General features: G+C 33.2%; 1 protein-coding gene across 1 annotated transcript; it reads right to left on the bottom strand.

The window, feature by feature from the left end:
- Positions 1–7,759: 7,759 nt before the first annotated feature.
- LRRTM4 (leucine rich repeat transmembrane neuronal 4) lies at positions 7,760–10,304 on the bottom strand. Its single transcript, XM_054593539.1, has 2 exons — positions 10,238–10,304; positions 7,760–9,312 (listed from the first exon to the last, which is right to left on the bottom strand). The coding sequence occupies exons 1-2, from the start codon at positions 10,302–10,304 to the stop codon at positions 7,760–7,762; spliced, it is 1,620 nt and encodes a 539-aa protein (XP_054449514.1).
- Positions 10,305–20,691: the final 10,387 nt, after the last annotated feature.

Raw genomic sequence — 20,691 nt, 5'->3', positions numbered from 1 at the left:
TGAGACCTCTTTTTCACCCCTTGATCTAACCACTAGACCAATGCAATTTTGGTCCATGTTGTGGTTTGACCTTCAACCTAAAGTACTTTAAGGCTGACCTCTCTGCTATTACTTTTACAGACCTATAAACACAAAGAAAATACCAATTTTTCATCTATGGAGACCATACTAAAAAAAGACTCAGGCATAATTTACTTATATTTGTATTTTTTTCTATTTTTTAAGACTTATTAGAAACATTTAACAATAGTTGATGTCAATTTCAAATTATAAATATCAAATACTTAATAGTGAAATACATCAGATTAAATTTATGCTAAAATAAACAAGCAATATTTTCAGGGCTTTATTTGAATATAAATGTATTTAATAGGAGTCAGTTAAAAAACAAAAACAAAATTAAAAAAATCAACTGTCAATAATTTCCAGCACCACAAAAAATTAGAGGTCTCTAGAAAAAAATTAAATAACCAATATTTTAGGAAAGTGACTTGACAAGAGACGAACTGAAAGGCAAACACAGTATTTATACCCAACGGTCGCTGCTTGTTGTTTTTTTTCGTTTAAACAATTTTAAATACATTAGTATAAATTCAGTGTTTTATCTGATGATGCTTAATTTTAAAAGGATACTGAAAAATAACAATCTTTATCCCTTAAAATGAAAATAGTGAATATCATTACACATTGACTTTCCAAAATAAAAGTTTCAGTCATTTCCCCTCTTTGTCTATATCATTTGCTATGCTCTAACCTAAAAATTACCCCTAAATGGAATCAATTCATAACTATATTCCCATTTTAAAGTATATACTTGCGCCCTGGTTTGTGTGACTCAGTGGATTGAGTGCTGGTCTGCGAACCAAAGGGCCTGGGTTCGATTACCAGTCAGGGCACAGGCCTGAGTTGTAGGTCAGGTCCCCAGTAGGGGGCACATGAGAAGCAACTACACATTGATGTTTATCTCCCTCTCTTTCTCCCTTCCTTCCCTTCTCTCTCAAAATACATAAATAAAATCTTTTTTTTTTTTTAAATAGAAAGTATACATTTGCTTGCTGAGATCTTAACAGAGAGTAAATTTTCTTAAACCCACCTACATTTTTTACCTTGTCTGCAGCAATATTCAAATATACTATTAAAATTAATATACACTTTAGTTTTTAAATTTAATTAGATTTGAAGATTTCAACCATTAAAATATTAAATAAAAAGATTAGAAATTTGTATAGAAAATTTTGTTTTGATGTTTACAGTTACTTTGTTACCTTAAAATCTTCTTTTAAAACCGAAGTGATAAAATTGTTCACTGCACCTTACTTTCTTCTACTACAACATTTTACATTTAAAAAAATGAAAGAAAAAAATGATGAACCTTCTTGCTAGCTTAATGATTACACCTTTATCCCTATCACAGAGGTCTGAGAATTCAGTTCATACACAACAAACTGAAGGGAAAGAAAAGGACCTTTCAAGAGTTGGTGCTTTAGATGTCCAAAAATTCAGACAACAATGGCAATAAATTGAGGCAATGATGAAAGAAACAAACTTATTCTGATGTCTTTAAATATTTTAATGTCTCCCACAAATATTTACTTTTGGGGCAATTCATGTGAACTGAACAAGTTAATAAAGAACAGGGTTTATGCAAAATTATAATATATATTACTGTGTGCAATATATATTTCAGTTTTTTAGAAATTGTTATAGGAAGTATATGGGTGTTTATTTATATGGTTGTTTAAATACAGTTGTATTTCAAAGTTACTTTGATATATATGTTTAAGAATACCATTCATATAATATTAAAATATAAAGACATTTCCTTTCCATGTACAAACAATGATACCAAGTATTATAATTTTATTCAGTTATACATGTGATTATTTATCTGATATCGAGGCCACAGTTCTGTTCAATGTTTTCCTTTTAGTCAAGATTATTAATAATTTTGGAAGATTTCTGATTTTTTGTGCTGTCATATATACTTTAATATATTATTAATGTGTATCAGCTTTGTTTTCATTTCATTCCCAAACCTTATGTTTACAAGTTCTACACGTAGGATTTGACTTAGAGTCAACTTCTGTCTTTTAGAGGACTAATTTTCCATAGCCACATTTGTTTAGGCCTTAATTTCTCTTGACAGTGAAAGCATTATTTTTTAAACTATTTAGCAGGAATATAAATCATAGCCTTGGCACATATAAAGCAGTTTCAAAGATATGAAAGCAGCTTATTTAAAAGCCAGTGATTTTGATACCATAGACAATCCTGTGCTTTTTCTCAAACTTCCTTAACTTAGTTAAAATTTTGATACTATGAATGCATGAGAAAAAATACCCTTATAATTCCTTTTTCATTTTAAGAGTATTGAGATTTTATTAAAATGACCAAATGAATGATAGTTCTTTTGGTACTATAAAAAGCAATTTTAATTTTTAAACATACTCAACATCACTTTTATGCTTTTCACCGATCCAAAGGCATACTAATTTTTCAAATCTCCCAGTATCTGGTGATATACAGGTTTCCACTGTTTTACTTTGCTTTAGTGACTCATGAAACTCCAGAGACATGAACGTTCTGATGAGTCGCCATCTCCAATGCTAATATTACAGAGCAATTTCTAAAGCAAAAAAACTATCTATAAAGAGAGTTACTGAGAACTAGGATGACTAGATTCTATTGAATATATAAAAGTCTAAAAAAGAAAAAATTCTGGAATCATACACAGATTACTTGGGTGTGTCAAAAGCTATACATTCTTAAAACCATAGTCAGATATCTCAGCTCAGGATACTAGAAAACAACTAATTATTATAACCTTTGTCCATGAATTGCAAATATGAGATAATTTTAGAAAAAGAAATTGAACCCTTTATCATTATTTTAAATCGTTCCTAAATTGATACGCCAGACCTTTTTGGCAGCTGTCACTCTGAAAACTCTATTCACACGTAAATTTTAATTGGATCAAATTCAGACTATAGATTTTTTTTTAAAGAATATTTTAAATGTTTTCAAATAACTAGTTACTTGGCAGAAGTTAACAAGTATAGCAATCTGTGTTTGTCTTTGCATGTGTGCATATGTGTGCATGCATTTGTGTAATGTACTTGCCCCTGAAGCAGTGTATTTTTTTTTTTATTAACTCACACAATTCTTTCTTTTTTCATTGACAATGGATATAAATAATTCAGGTTTTCAAGCATATCCCATTTTGCTTTTGTGATCCTGGGAATGAGCAAAGAAATTTTTAAAGTTTACTAATCTGAGAAATGTTTTTATTTGGGATATATGGTGCTAGTTGAATAAAGGCATTTATTTAATGATGGGTCACCAAGAAATGAAGTGACTAGTTGAAAGTCACACTAAAAATGGTAATGTGTAGTTTAAATGCTACTTTTTAAAGAAAGAATATTATACTATCTAGACATAAGATACAATTTTAGAGAGGATTAAATATATATCTTAAGGAGTATGTTCCCAACTAAAAAATTCTGGTCATTTTTAACCCAAAATTTTTTTTCCTCTAATATTTCAAATCTTCAAAATGGACACAAATCTTAATAGAAATATATTTATATTCTCTCTCTCCCCTATCTCCCCTCCCTCCTTCTCTTGGAACATGTATACACACTCACAGACACACACATATATGCACACATGAATATACTTTATGAGAATATACAAAGTATAATTTCAGTGATAACATTTTAACATAATACAGTAGTAGTTACCCATCAAAATAAAGTCTATTTTCTACAGCTTTATATTGTCAACATGTAAATTGAACTCGATACTGATCCTGCTTCACTTAGAATCCTCTTTGAACATATTATGCTTTTTAGCTCTCAGAAATTCATTCAGTGTACTTCAAAATGCCAACTTCTAAAGTGTAGAAAGATGTTAATAACTCCTTAAGTCAATAGTTTGAGCCTGACTTAATAAATTCAATAAATATAAACTGTTAGAAATGGTCTATACCACTCACTGCACAGCAGTGAAAGAAATAATAAAAGCCCCAAATAACAACCAATGTATTTATATTTTACTTGACTCTGAAAAATATAACCAAAATATCAAGTATTTGGAAAATATATACCTAATGTCACCTATACTCCCATTTTCCTAATGGCAGTACTTTTAGCTTTATGGAGTCATTAAACTTTTTATTTCAATCACTTAACTTTTAAAAACTTTGGATGGAGGATCTCTTTAAAGACAACTTTCATTCATTTTTACTAATTTCATTATTTTTAATTCAAAATATAAACTTAAAATGTTCTCTCGTCCTATATTCACAATGACTAATTTTATAGGTACTTGTTAATTTCAGCTGATAAACATATCCTAGAAGAACCAGAGAGTCAAAATTGTGTTCTCTACCATCTTTATGTAAAATTTTGGTATGCAGAATGAAGTAACTTCACAATCCTGTAATATTTTTAATGAGATAAAGCTATGCAAATTTCACAAACTACTTTCAAAAGTACATGTTAGCAATTCTTTTTCTTTTAATGACATGTTTCAAAGGTTTAGGCAAAGCTATATCCTTTTGGCTTTAAGTTCTCTTTTCTGAGAACATATTGAGAACAGAAAAATTAAATGATTCAGTCCAACCACACACACCGATCCACTCAAAGTATGATGATTGAGATGTATGTATCTATTAGAGTTGTGCCATATATCATATTAATTATTCATAACTATCTACTCTATTCCTCTTTTATAGATATAAGAGATTTTTACTGCCTAAGTTATTATAATATTCTCCTCCAATTTATTATGGAGAATGTGTGTGCACAAGGAATTTTCAAAATTAAATCTTGCAAAGAATAGAGCCAAACTTACTTTGCAGACTGCATGCTATATTTGTGTGGTAGCTCACAGACATCATTCTAATCATAAATCTTAATATTTTTATTTTCTTCTTAAAAGAAAGGGACAAAATGAATATTTTAACTATTTAGACCATGATAAGTAAAATATAACATTAGTGTATAGGTGGAATTTTCAATTTAATGCAATTTTTTTCAAGGCACTATCTTAGAAAGTTAGCATTTGGTGCTAAGTTTTCTAGTTAAACATTTATGGCTTTTTGGGGTACAGTTTGACATTTTGAATAAGAAAAAATTACCTCACAAAATTGTTTTATAAATAATTAATGATTCTCTATTTTCTAAGCCATTGATAGGTAAGGCTTATGAAAACACCACCAGACTAAAGTTTAGCATACTGCTATTGTCTTAAAAAAAAAATCACAATCTTGGGCAAATCATTCTTCTCTTTTGGCTTCATTATGTGGAGAAGTTTTCTCAACAGGGAAAATTTTACTATGGGGTCACAAAAATGTAAGAGAAAATTATGGTTTTCATAACAATTTCTAAGAATTTCCTTTTCCTCATGTTATATCCACCTATTACTATAATGCACTGAACATCCTGTCAGATGGGGGAGTGGTGGCTACAGTGTTTGTTTTTGTGTTTGTGTTTCAAAGCAAGTTAATAGTCATTTCAATGTAGCTTTACTGGACCCCTCACACTGGAAAGTGTAGTTTCTGTCTTAAATGTACAGCCTACTATTTCCCCTTTTCAGGGCATGGAGAGTTTGATCTACTTCAGCAGGGCTGCCATTGTGACTCAACTGTTTCATTATAACACTTCATTAAACTTCTCAGCCCTCAATGTCTTAACACCATGTTCATCCGCAACAATGGCGCTGCAATTTCATGACCATAAACTCCACTCTATATAGCATATAGTATCAAATTGTGTTTCTAAACACTTATGTTTTCATGAAATAAAACAGGTGTTTATTTTGTTCCTATTATGGTAATGCCTAGGTTTTTTGAAGAAATAATCTCTGGAATTTACGATGTCCAAAACAGAAAAGTTTTGGAACTACTGTTCTCAATTTTAGTACTTTAAGAATCTTTCTTCTTTTTGGTTAGAACCCATTCTACTACAAAAGTAAAGTGAAAATGAATGAGTTGACATGGAGTTTTCTTTTTAAATCACTAGTCTTTTAAAAGGATTTCAGACTATAAAGAGAATCTAAAATAAAGCAGAAAGAACTTGATTTACTAATCATATATATTGCATAAATGTCAGCCTGCAATAAAAACATCTTTGTAAAGACTTCTATATAAAATCTTTTATTCTCTTTAATGTTTAAGGGCAATAGCGTATAAAGGTTTCTTTTAGGGATTTTTTATCTGAGATTAGTTTTCTCATTTTCAGTCATGGGCTAAAAAGGAGAAAATGAACACTGAAGAATAGCTCGATATTGCAAATTATACTGAGTTGAAGATTATTTCAAACTCAGTGACTTGTCTGAAAACATTTTCATTAGCATTTGCATTTAGACTATGGAAAGATTTGGGTATATATTATCAAAGACAAATTATATTTTTGCAACTGTTATAACTAGTATTAAAAAAGAGTAAAGTCTTTAAATACTCGTTAAAATTTTGTTTTGAAAAAGTAATCATCTAAAATTGAACAACTAAGACAACATAGTGCCAGAACTTAGCTTCTCTTCACTAGTTTATTCCAGCAGCGAGGCCCTGGAAGTCACAATCTCCCCTTTTTGATCAACTTTACCAAGAAAAGAATAATTTGCATCCTGTATAACTTACTGACAAGTTGAAATCTGTGACTATTTTTCTATTCATAAATTTATTCATATAGGCGATCTTTAAATTGAATAATCAGAAACTGGGTCCAAACATTTTTTCATGAAAATGAAAATAGCATATCATGAAATGCCTTCATTTGAGGCTAATGTCACAGAAAAGCTAATACCCAGAACTCAAATCTCTCTCTTTTTATTTATATACATTTGCATCACTTAGTTTTGGATAAGTTTAACAAGGATAAACATCATTTCTTTTGAGGATGACAGCAACACTGACAAACAGTCCCTGTCTTGCCTGTCATTATATTATTGCTAAATCATCCACAACATCATGACCTGATTTTAGTTTCCAGGGACATAGCCAAAAAAAAGGAAATTTAAGTTTCATTCTGATTACATACAAATAGCCAGCACTTAAGAAAACCTTTGAAAAGTGATCAGTGTCCAGTAATTTTTAAAAAATGAACAAGAAGAAGGAAAAAAAGAAAAGAAGAAGAAAGGAAAGAAGACAGACATGTTTAAAAGCCTAATACAATTACACAGCAGTCCTCTTTAACATTCTCTATGCTGGCATAATAACTACATGGTAAGTAACATGAAAACAGTTACCCTTGTGAGATCCCTGTTGCATGCTTTAATTAAAACTAAAAATTTACAACAAAATCAACCATTGGGTAAATTGCTCTTTGGTTTAAATCTTTGTCACCTCCTGGAATTTTGGTAAAATCACTTTGTTTTTATATTAAGCTAGTCCCTCTTTCTTTACTCCATTACAAACAACAAGAACCAGACATAAATTTTAGAATGAGTTTTGTTCACGTGTATGTGTGTTAAGTCCAACCCCTGTATACAAACTTAAAAAAAAAAATAGGTGTTGTAACATAGTGCTTTATTCCAACTCAATCTCATCCTTGAATGAACTTCCTTCAAATTTCAACCATAAAAAAAAAAAAGTAGTCAATTTCCTGGTGGTTGTAATTTAATTAAGTAACCTTTCACACTGAGCAAAACCCAAAAGCAAAAGGGTCATTAATCTTTCTAGTGATTAGAGACACCTATAGCGCTTCAAACATTTACCTCTCCTTCCCCGCAGTAGAAATGCTTTTAGGAGGATCATGGTTCATACCTCGCATTCCCTGGAGCCAGAGATGGTATATGTGCAGGGGCCAGATCCATTAACGGATATATCCATGGTCTCAGAGTTTGTAGGCTTGTAGTCCACGTAATACTCCTGTAAAGGGGAATTCATTTGTCTTTCAGACTCTCTGGTCTTTTTCCGCCGTCTCTTCATAATAGAGTGCTGCTGAAGTTGCTTCATGCTGGCTGGGTAGCGTTTCCAAGATACATAGATAACCAAGAGGATCATGGCCACCGAGAGGAAGAGAGCCACGCTCCCTGCAATAATTTTATGAAACGAAACATGCTCATACTCTTGTTCTGTGCCAGGAATCTGAAACCCTGGGGAGGGGCTTGGTGTTTCAGGGGTGGGTTGGGTGGGGTCAGATTTAGAGACTGTAGGTTTAGGAATGATCAGAGGCTTCTGGGGAGTTTGGGGCACCAGGTAGGATTTTTCTGTGTTGACCACCTGGACTTCAGAGCAGATATTATATGTCTCCACTGCATCACTAACCTTTTCACCCTGGATATGCTTAGGTCCTGCACATATCATGGTGCTTTCCTTATTTCCTTTGAAATTCTTAAGCCAATAAAACAGAGGACAAATACTCCGACTGCATTCCCACATATTTCCAGACAAAGTAATGGATATTAATGATATCCACGCATTGACAGTTTCCTGTGAGATGTTAGTAAGCTTGTTGGAATCCAAATTCAATTTTTGCAAATTGGGCAGACATTTAAATGTGCCCGGCTCGATTCCTTGGATGTCATTCCCTGATAAATCCAAGTTGTGTAAGGAACTCCAAGTCCATGTCAAGCCTTGGCTAATGGAGCGAATCCTGTTCCACTGCAAGTAAATTGAGCGGAGATTGAAGAGACGTGGAAAATGCGCAAAATTGATCTTGGAAAACTGATTGTGCTCCAAGTGGAGTTCCTTTAACTTCAAGAGGCCAGCAAAAGCATTTCGGGACAAGCTTCGAAGACGGTTGTAACCCAGATCCAGGAAGTCAAGATTTCGACAGTCTTGAAAAACTCTTATTGGCACAGTCTTTAATGAATTGGATCTCAAGTGCAAAATGATGAGTTTCCGAAGACCTTTAAATTGTTCCGACTGCAATGTCTGAAGTTTATTGTAGGAGAGGTCCAGGTTGCGGAGATTGGGAACTGGATGAAAGGTTTTATTGTGCAGATAGGTAATTTTGTTGGAGCTTAGAATTAATTCTTTCAGTCTACGGATGCCTTGAAATGCATCTTCATCCACTGAGCTAATGTAATTATGGTCAAGATAAAGCCATATAAGCTGGTTAAGGCCGGCAAACTGATTGGATTTGAGTTTCTGAATGCTGTTGAATCGTAATGATAAGCCTTGTGATCCTCCAGAAATGTTCTCTGGGATATCTGCGAAAGCATGAGACTCACAATACACAATTTTGCCATCACATCTGCAGTTCTTTGGGCAAGCTCTCTGAGCCCCTGATAGCATAACAAGCAGCAGTGTAGAAAGTAGCACTAGCACCACGCGCATGCCTCTCAGATGCGTAATTAAACGGAAACCTACAATGTTAAAAAGACAAATGCATATTGTAAAGCTATTGATACAAACCACCACTGGTTTCCCAATATCAGGAACATTTCATCTAGCGTTGTAATGGAACGGCTGATTTAAGAACAACGTGTTTAACGTTTAAAGCCTTCTTGTCTTCTGTGCTGTAGGTTTTCTATTTAGGTTTCATTCTTTCTTTGATTTTCAAATCGCCAGTGTCTGAGAACCAAGAAAAGCTTCCCCGAGTTTCCGGAGTTCATGTAAACATCAGCACTGCAAAGCACATAGCCTGTCTTAGCACTTAATGCCGACATTTTAATAACAATAGTATTTGGCTAAATCACTCAGTTGAACACCAGTACCAAAAGCAGGAGTACTAAGTCTTCTGGTAATGGCAGAAATGTGACTTTGGAAACCCCCATACTTGTTCATCTTTCCTAGTTGAGCACACAGGCTGTGATTGGCAAAGGAGCTTCAGTCAGCTGTCAAGGTAACTCAAGTTTGCCCTGCCTGAAATTGTATCCTTATTGCATAATAGAAAAACAATGTATGAGCTCTGAAAAAAAATGACATTGGAGCTAGCATGGGCAGCCAATTAAGCATGGTATGAAGACAAATTACAGTCAAGGTATTCTCAGCACTCAGGAGGAGCTGCCTTCTGTGGCTCCCTTGCCCAGGCATATACATAGATCAGACAGAGATCGAGAACCCTGACGACTGGTAACACGAAACGCTCCGAAGTTAAGGTCCTCAGATTCTTATTAAATTTTCCCATAAGATGCAAAATAACCTTGTGTAGTATTAATTTTGCTGTTATTTTTTAACATAGATGCTTTTGCAACTGTAGGGTATAAACAAGTAGAGAAACGCAAACTAGCATTCCCCTCCCCCCATCCCAACCTGCTCAAATTTCTCACTGACTTTTCTTTCCCCTACCTTCATTAACTTCTGAAAACCTGCAAAGTTGCAGTCTATTGGCACTTATCCTGCATTTCCAAGTCATGGTATCTTAAGGGACCTCTTTCCTCTGTCAGAAGACTTATTAGTTCTTAGTGGTAGGAAAAAAAAAAACAAACTACGGTGTCCTGCGGTTTCTTTATTCTCTTAAATATTCATATTTTTAACTGAGAGGTGATCAGCCAAACCTCTAATAAAAAAAATAAAATAAAATAAAAACTCCTTTTACTCAACCAGTTAAGTCTTTTCTTTTTTTCTTTCTTTTTCTTTTTCTTTTTTTTTCTATTTGAAACCCGATCTTGCTCTGTCCTCTTGCCAGCTACAGACTCATTGAAATACATTCCGGCTCTCCCAGACAGGAGAAGGGGGGTGGGGGAAGCCAGTCACACTTGAAAAAATAAGACGGGCAAATGACTGCTGAAAATTCGGAAGCTGTGTTCAGGATACAGCTTCTAAGATAAAACAAGCCCTTGTGCGACCTCTGATAAAGTAACGACCCCACCCCTCCTCAAACGCTGTAAAGTGTTAACAATCTTCCTGACAGCGACCTGAAATACACGCATGGTTAATGTTATCAAGAAATAGAAGCAAACACGATATTTATCTCATGCCCAATTCCCAAGCTGTGGATACGCATACGGAAGAGACAGTCTTAAAGATATTTCTCTGGAGTCTAAGTCCATGTTATGCATTTACGAATTAAAAAAAAAAAAAAACCTACGAAAAAGAAAATGATCTAAAAATATAATAGCAACTATAGTGAGTCAACTGGCAAACTCAAAGGCTGCTGCTTTTTGCCTGTTTCCCCGTCTTTTATCAGCTAAAGCCACGACTGAGGAAGGGAAGCCAAGAGGATCAGCTTTGCTAAGAAGGAAACAACAAAAGTTCACTTACCCATCCTTTGTCATCCAAAAACGGTTCCCCCCTCTCTCAGCTTTCTTCTTATTTGGTCGCTCGCGCTGAAACCACCACCACCTTCATGACACAGTGCGGCTGTCATTCACACCATTCTGATCTCGTATGTGAGCTAGTAGCCCCATGCAAACTTCCCCGGAGAGGACAGGGGAAAAATATATATACATACATATATGAAAAAAAAAAATCAGCATGGGGTGGGATGGGGGGCAGGGAGAAGGAAGCCCTGGGGGAGAGGGAGGGCTTCTAGGCTCTGAGGATCATTGTGTAATTCACCAGAGACCCATCAGCAGTAATTGGCAATCAGTGCAAAAGAGCTACAGCCCCATCTTGAAGGTAACCAACTTCTCTATAAAAAGAGGAAAAAGAAGAAGAAAATCTTCAGAATACCTGGCATTCCTTATTGTGCTGGCTTTTGCCATTCCCAGATAAAGCAATTCATCCTCTGGATTTCAGTTCCTGAAGCAAGTAGGCCTCCTGTGCTGTATGAGACCCCAGTTTAAAAGCTATGCAGGCTAGGTTTATCCATTTAGTTAGCTGGTCAGGTTTAAAGTGTGTTGTAGCTGTGCTGAGAGGCAGCCCTTGTCTAATTCAGAAGGCTTTCCAGAGACTGATGATGCTCAGAGCTTGTTGGTGCTAATGCTTGAGTTTGTGATACACTGAGTGCCCTCCGCTGGAGAAAACAGATTGCACATTAAAGACGGGAACAAGTGAGCCTGTCAGTGGTGTGCAGCCTTCCCTCTCTCAGGAAGGGAAATTAAAGGCACAGGATCACTTTTTTTCTCTCCAACAATATATTTTATGAAAGGTCATGCTGAAGAGTACCATTCTGTGATATCAATATTAAGTAAAACACTGCTTCTTTAAATATTATGCAATTAGTAATTTTTAAAAGTTGCCTTGACCTGATTTATTTATTTATTTTTGCAGCACTTGCACATGACACAGGAAATTTATCTTTTTTTCAACAACAGAAATCATTTGAATTGTATTTTTGTTGCTGTTAGTTTGTTTTATTCATTTATATTTTTCAAACAAGCCATAGAGAGAAGCAATCTTATTCAAGGGAAAAATGTATAATTAGATAACTTTTAAAGATGATTACATTGACAAATCTTAGGTCTAATTTTTAAATTCCTAACTTATGAAAATAAAATTAATTCTGAAATTTTGTGTATTATATTGAATATTCCAGATCATTACTTTCAAAAAGTGTATATTTTTAGTCTTAAAAGAGTTATTTTGAGTACTATATTACCAAATATGCTTTCATAATGTGCATATCTAGGAAAAAATACCCCTGTATGTTCTACATCATTGTTGTATTTCTCAAAATGTGCATAATATCCTCAAAATTAGGAAGGATGAAATGATGAAATACCTGAGATATGTATTTTTTTAAAATACACTTTTTCTGAAACTGTACTGAACTTTGAAAAAAATAATATAACATTGCACTTCCATTTTGTTTCTCCTCTTTGTTTATTTCATAATCTTCTAGCAAATAATTTTTGGAAAAATCTGGAAGAATGAACAAATGTAATACAGAGAAAGACTGTTGGATAAGTTTGCTAACCTAATTTAGCAAGTGTGAGAAGTTTAAATGGATTTAACAAAAGCAACTAGAATTATTGTGAATCACTGAAAATGAATATTTTTCTCTTGGTTTTAGACAACCTGCCAAAATATTTCTATGTTAGCGGGTGCTTATCATATGAGTAACGAATAGAATTTGACCCAGATTTAATAGTAGGGAGTGACAGGCAATTGTCCAATTACTAGGATTCTCAAGGAACAAAAAGGGATAGTATGTAACCCAAATATATTCCTTTCCCATTAACTGATACCTGAATTTCTATTTAGGAATGTTTACCTTTGGTTTAAGTATTAATACCTATTAAAATGCAAATGTACACCAAAAGAGGTGATATTATTTGGTTAATGAAAGGGATATGCCCATCTAGAAACTAAATAAAAACAAATATAATTTGTTCATAGCAGTATAGTTTACATAGAAACAAAAACCCCACTGAAATATTCAATGATAGAGGACTAATTCAGGAAAAAAATAATTATGTTCACAAAATAGAACACATGCTGCCATTAAAATTAAAATGGTTTGCCCTTGATAAGAGGAAAGGATGACCACAATGTGTAAGTTAAGGAGGGGAGGGACAGAGAACACAGATGAAAGAGAGTCTACCTCTGAAGTTATTTTTACTTGCATTGGGCCAAAATAAAATATATAAAGCAGATATTTTTGGGAGAGAGATTTTGGATGTATTTCATTTCATCTTTTATGATTTTTTGTCTATCTACATTTTCAAATTTTTAAATATGATCAATAGATGGCGCATGTATGTACCAAACACACATATGTGCATGTGTATATATTTTCCTTTGTTTAAATAAGAAATATGAGAAAAGCTTTCGATAGTGGATTGAAACATATCCCATGATGTTACCCATATTTATGGTGTAATAACCTGCAAAAATAGAAGTTTTGTTTGAAGTACTAAAAGCTAACAGATGCTGTATGACAAAGTCATCAGTAGATCCTATGCAGAATTGACAAAGAATGTTGTCACTACTCAGTCACACACATGTGCACGTGCGCACACACACACACAATCAGTTACAGGTCTTTTGAACAAACTGTGAGGACATAGAAAGTTAAAGATATTTGAGATAGAAAAAGGATGTTGTCCAAAGATTCATTTGGAAAGAGTCCTCACGTACATGCACAAACACATGCACTCACCCTTTCACTTAAGGAAGGTTTTGGAAGGAAGGTGGATGTCAGCTACTCAGGTTAACTGCAACAAAAGGGACTTCTACAGGCTAGTTGAACTTGGTATGTGTTTCCAGTAGTGAATTCAGTGCAAGAGAATGGCATCTGATTTGTTTCTGGGAAATCCAATACAAGATATGGGTTTGTCAGATCAAAGAAGAGTTAAACTTGTGTTGAGGTTGGCTTTTGGATTTTATTTGCAGAGCTTGTGGATAAAAACATGAACAACTCTTTTCCATGGAAGAAAGCAGGACTATGGAGGAGAAAGAGTTAGCTTGAAGTTGTTTTCAATCCCAGCAAGGTCCCCAACAGAATGAGTCTAAAATGGGTACACTGCCCAAACAGACCAAAAAAAAAAAAGAGAGAGAGAGAGAGAGAACCAATCAAGTTTGAAAAAGCACAAGGTAGAAGGAAAAAAAAAATGTGTCATCCACAATGTGGAAAATTGACCCATTATTTCTAAAGGAGATATAAGGAAAATATCAATATACCCATAAGAAAGAGAAATACTTTTGACATCTTCTATGCTCAGAGATCTCAAGTCTTTTTACAATAGTACCAGTTTTACAACCATGAAGTTTCCTGGAAAGGTCAGAAATTGCTGTAAGTGTGGGAGGAGGTAAGCAAGAATGAGAAAAGCTGACTATGCTTCCTGTGTTTCTGTAGACAGCAGATGGCTCACTTGCAACTGGCCCTACTACATCTGAACAGGAGGGGAAAGTTTAAACTTCATATAAAATATGAGGTATTCATATATAATATAGTAAACATAATACTTTCATTTACTGATTTCAGACATTATGAACTAAGGATAAAATAGAATTTTTTGTTTTAATCAAAGCATTCACTGATCTCACCTTGATAACTTAAAATTGACCATGGTAGAAGTATTTTACATCACAGAAATCAACAAAAGTTAAAAATTAATAATACAGATTAAATGTAAAATGTATTGCATCTGTAGTTATTTATAATAAGCACAAAAATTGAGAAATATGTTTCCAGTATTTAAAAACTATTATGTGATTGAGTAAAAAAAACTCACTCATGAAATTAACAAACAAGCAAAATTTCAATATGTAGCTATGTTATTTTACTTTTATCTTATTAATGTAAACAACATCAGATAGTATTCATGGTGTGAATAATACTCAAGAGAGTCAGTTGTTAAACATTTACCTGTACACCGTGGTACCTAGGGAGTCCATATATATCCTGCTCCAAGGGTGAACTAGTCTGAACACATAAATGCTAGTGACTATCTGATTTTATTGAATAAATCAAGTAATCAACCAATTGCTATTACTACAATCATTTTCACTTTCCACACCTTCAACACCCTCTTTCCTAAAATATTATTTGTTTTTCCCAATTAAAAATAAAAATAATGTCTAGTCAGTTAAGAAAATTAAAGGTACAATTAAAAAATCTCAACTCAAATTGAATAAATGTAAATGGAACATTATCTTAGTTCATGCAAATGAACATTCCATAGTCAGATATAAATTGACTGAGAAATTAGAGTGTAACTTGTAACCTGTTTTGTTTTTTTAACCCATTTATTAGGCCTAACTACCTTATATCCATTCTAATTCTGGTTTGGAGATAACTCCAGTAGCTATAGCTCCAAGGATATTATGATTCAAGAACTAATGAAGCTTTTTTTTTCCCATCCCTGAATAATTTTCTGGTCCACAGGATGGAGACTCCCTGAGTAGTTTACGTACAGGCCAGGTACTCCATCTCTGGAGTTGTCCTGGTGTATAGCTTCTTTAAAAAAATGTAATAAAAATGGGGGGGGGAAATGTGTATCCCATAGTCATTAGAAAGTAGCTGCGCTATCAGGGCAAATCCTGCATTGATGGGGGACCATGTAACTAATTCTCACTACAGCAAAATTGACAAGTATCACTGCCAGATTAATATGAGCAAGAAAGTGGGTTTCTATCTCCTTCCTCTGACTAGAACTCAGGACTCTACAGCCCAGTTTAGATACTGGATGCCAGGGGATTATTTATATTAGCAGTGTAAATGGGATGAGGTGTAATGATGGATATCGGAAGCAAAAAATTATACACCAATCAAATAAATATGCAAACCAACAAAACATATAAACAAATGAAAATAACAATTAAAAAGCAAAAACAAAACAAATAACGAAACATAACTATGTCCCAGTAAATTTCTTATGCTCTTGCTCTACCCTAGCATCAGGACATCACGGTGCTTATGCTCTCTGTTCTCAATATGTAAAGCTCTTCCTACACAGATTTACCAAATACCCCTCAACCTCCAAATTTCACTTGTAAATGGTAGAAGAGCAAAATTAATATTGTTCCTGCTCTCTCCTACACACATTAACACACACAAGGAGAGAGAGACAGAACCACCGTACATGTGGATGCTTAAAAATAATTTACTCTTCAAGACATATTTTAATAATGTACATAATTCAATTTTAACTTGAAGAATCTCAAATCATATTTATCAAAATAAGTGACTTGTTATCCTTTTTCAGTTTACCTATAATGACTTAACAGTACTTTATGTTTGACAGTAGTGATAATTAGATACTTGTTAAAAATTTAAAGAAAAGTGATATTATATGCATTCAGCTGAGTCTAGGAATTTAAGTCTACACTTAAAATCTTTAACCCCAGTGTACATATTAATTAAATTAAGATAACGTTCAAATTATTAATATAGTCCTAGTAAATTCAGTGTCACATTTTATTAACCAGTGAACTGAATTATTAAATAAGAAAAATAAATGGATAATTTATAACAGGATATTAATATATAGATAATGATATTGTCAAATGTGATAAAATAGGGCTTGGAGTGTGTGGAAATTGGACATTAAATCAATAAAAATAAAAATAAATATGTAATTATCAGATTATAAATGTTCATAAATGAAAAATAAAAGATGTTATAAAACACAATCATGGAAGATAATTTATACTGGAGAATTGAGAAAAGAATCTTTAAAAACGATATTTTAATCAGATTTCACATAAAATATTCTTATACATTTGTGGAATTAATAAATTTCCAAGTTGGTGAGACTGAAAGGGTGATTCAGAGTAAACTAGGTAAAAATGAAGGATGAAGAAAACAAATATAACAGAGAAAATAATGTTAAAAAGCAGTTTTGGATGAGATGAATGTTTGACTTATTTGAATAATAATGAGGAAAAAACAAACAATAGAAACAGACTCACCAAAGATTCAATATTGAAGACACAGACTTAGAAATAACTGTTGTTACTATCTTAAAAATTAGATCATACGATGGGGGTTTCATCAGATAGAGTTTATAAACAAGAATCAGATCTAAACGATAAAGTTAGAATAATTGAAAATAATTTAAATTAATATTTCTATAGTTAGATTTAAATGGAAATTGAGCAGAGCTGAAAGGAAAATTATGTATTGAGCCTATTAAAACAATGGAATATCAAATTTAATTTAGGGGCTTTCATGAGTATCTCTCTGTATTTTTTGTCACCACACACCATAAAAAGAAGCCATGTTACTGAACTGAAAATACTATTAGTAAAGCAATACTTACCCTGATATATTTAAATTTTCCTAATTTTCCTTAATAATAAGAAGATAGTCCACTGGTTTCTCAGTATATGTAGATTGAAGTACATTTATATAGAAGCCAAAATTAAGGTAAACAATAGCCTTTTCAAAATCTCACAAATAGCTAATATTAGAGCTATGAAAAAAACTCAATGCAGGTGCAAGGACAGCATGTTGCTGGTAGGAGATTTTGTCTGCTATACCTAGTAGTGGCAACATCCATGGGACATTCTCTTACCAGGAGGTAAATCTTGGCTCAATAACTTAAAACTGTTGGTCTCAAAGTCTGTTGTTTTCATAAATGTTGAGGTGACATAAAAAATCATGCAAAAAAGATTGACAAATTCTGATATATAAAAAACATACAATTTTGTTTCAGGAAAAATTTAAGAAGAAAATGAGAGCAATAAATCAAAGACAGTTTTCATGTAATATTTTAAAGTGCTTTTAATATGGATAAGGGTAATAAGCAATATGAAATTCAGACTGGAAAAAATACAAAATATATACTCCTTTTAGGAAAAGAAATAGAAGTTAAAAACCACATACTAATTATATTGTTAGATATTATATTTTCCATTGTAATGCACATGTTGTTATGCTTTTGTTTATCTTTTATAAGGAAGGGGTGGTATCACAAATTAAAATAGCAGAAATGTTTTGAGAATTAAGTAAATAATGATACAAAAACATATAAAGGTTTATTAATGTTACTATAATCTCACTGGAAATATTTATGTTTAGATAGTTTTGCATATTGTTTTTAATAGTAAAAGTTCACATTTAGTAAGCAATTGGTAATCACTGTGTAGTTAGATATAAAAAATTAAGTTAATTAGTCCTAACTTAAGTTCTTTTTTTGTAAAATAGAATAATAGTATATCATTTGTATTTGTTGTTTTGAGTATCCATATGTACATCTTCTTATCAATATCCATACATTAATATGGCTATAAATACATTTTCATTCAATTAATGTGTTTGTTTTTTTGTTTTCCCTGATAGTTTTAATAATAATATTCAGCTTGGCTTGTCTGGATATATTTTGTGTTTTTCACTATCAACTTTTTTTCTTGAAAGAAAAAACAAGCTCATATATATAAACATATATATTTTTTTAATTGACCACTACTATCAATACATTATCAGGCCTGCTCGAGTCTTTCAGTTATACATGTATTTTTGCACTGGCACTGTCAATGAGGAGACCTATGTATGGTCCAGGCTCAACTGTAAATTAGCAAAATAAACTCAGTAATATCACAATTTCTATAAACATTTTTCCCCATCACCTCTAAATGAAGGCATCATTTTATGTGCTAGCAGTGTCTGATTAATGGCATGCTAACTGAATTATAGAAAACAAACAATAGGTTATAATATCAGGAAAAAGTAAAGGGAATACAATCAGGAAGCGTATAAAAATGTTTCAGTCAGCAGTGGACTACATACATGGTGGTGGTCCCATAACATAGTAATGGGGCTAAAAGGTCCAAATACCTAGTGAAATCTTAGCCATCATAGGGGTGTAGCACAATGTATGACTGTTTCACACTGATTTAAACCTATTGATAGTAATGCTATCAGGAGCCAGTGGCTCCCAGTGAGTGTCCCCAGACATCTCCCCTTTCCAAACCAATGTTACAGTGGGACTGACCCTTACTATGATTGCAAGACACCTTTAAGTAATAACCATTAGGAAACTTTGAAGAAAATAAAAGTTTATTACTTACAGGTCCTGGAGCATACAAGTCCAGTGAGGGGGCACACAGGGAGGTAAAGGGGGTGAGCAGTAGAGAGAGAGAGAGAGACCTGGAGTCTTACTATTAATGGGGTCACATGTAGGGGCCTAGGGTTTCCATGGCTCACTCTTCATTGGTGAGTTTAAAAGAGGGAAAAATTCAAAGAGAAGATATAACAAGTAGTCCAAATGGTCATTTATTTAAATCAACTAAAATCTATAGCAAAGAATCCTCAGTGGGGGGAATGTAGCCTGGCTTTTTGGGCACTTGATGGTGTTTATTCCAGATAGCTTTCCTTGAAGTGGATGCTGCTGAAAGGGATGCCTCTTTGAAGTGGATGTCTCTACAACTGAAGCTTAAATCAAACACTTGCATTACAAAAAGAAGGGACAACTGTCAGGGCTTACACTACAATTACTTATGAGTTTGTGGTGATGCAGGTGTAAACAAACCTACTGTGCTGCAAGTCCTATAAAAGTATAGCACATACAATTACAGTAGTGGGCTATACCATCTAGGTTTGGTAAGTGCACTTCGTGGTGTTCCTACAACTATAAACTTGCCTAAGGATGCATTTCTCAGAAAGTATTCCATTTGCTAAGTGACATGACTATATTTGGTCATATTGCTTCTTTATAAACCTTGACAAAATTGGATCTATCGTGGACTCTTCCACCAGCCACTAAAAATCCTTCATCCCTCTCACGCATTATATTAAACAATAATGAGAATGTTTGAGAATAACACTTTAATGAATTAGAAGAGAAGACATTAAACGTTCACCTGCCCAGATTAGTCTTTTATAAATGAGTTGATGACTTTACAATTAGCTTTTTAACCCTCTATTTCTAAACAAAGGAAGCATTTCAAATGAAAAAAAATTAAACATTTTTCAAATGTAAACTGAAAAAAAATTTAAGCATATCTCAATGTAAGCTTTGCTTATTTGTACTTATATAGAGCCCAGCTGGAAAGAAAAAAAAAAACTAAAACCTTAAATGTTGATTTTATATGTAACAGTTTGTAGCAACTTCAGCATTAGTATTGTATTTATTTAGGGATGTGAGATATGTAAGTTTCTGTTACAAGGTCCCCCAATGATCCTGAGTAACTCTCATCTAAAACAGACAGCATGAAACCAATAGTAAAAATAGCAAATGAACAAATGAATATACTTTAGTAGCATAGAGGAGACTCCATTCTATTCTGGGGAAGATTAAATAAGGCAAAGTGAACTTAGGTGCTTATCACCTCAATTCCTACACCCTCCTGGTTTAATGAGTTTAATGACTAACAGATAATTAGAATGTAAATAACAATTATCTAGGTATTACCCTCAAATACTGGTCCCATCAGAAAATATTTCTACACTAGAAACAGAGATTTCTCATATA

The sequence above is a fragment of the Pteronotus mesoamericanus genome, unplaced genomic scaffold (assembly GCF_021234165.1).
Source record: "Pteronotus mesoamericanus isolate MK-2021 breed Mesoamerican mustached bat unplaced genomic scaffold, CSHL_Meso_final scaffold_45, whole genome shotgun sequence".
NCBI classification, from domain to species: Eukaryota; Metazoa; Chordata; class Mammalia; order Chiroptera; family Mormoopidae; genus Pteronotus; species Pteronotus mesoamericanus.
Note: the sequence above shows the minus strand (reverse complement) of the source record. Positions and strands in the feature narration are given on the sequence as shown.

Coding starts and splice junctions, on each gene's coding strand:
- LRRTM4 (XM_054593539.1), bottom strand. CDS start 10,304: ATGACTTGGAAATGCAGGATAAGTGCCAATAGACTGCAACTTTGCAGG. Junction 9,313..10,237: donor GTTTTCAGAAGTTAATGAAG/GTAGGGGAAAGA, acceptor TTAACATTGTAG/GTTTCCGTTTAATTACGCAT.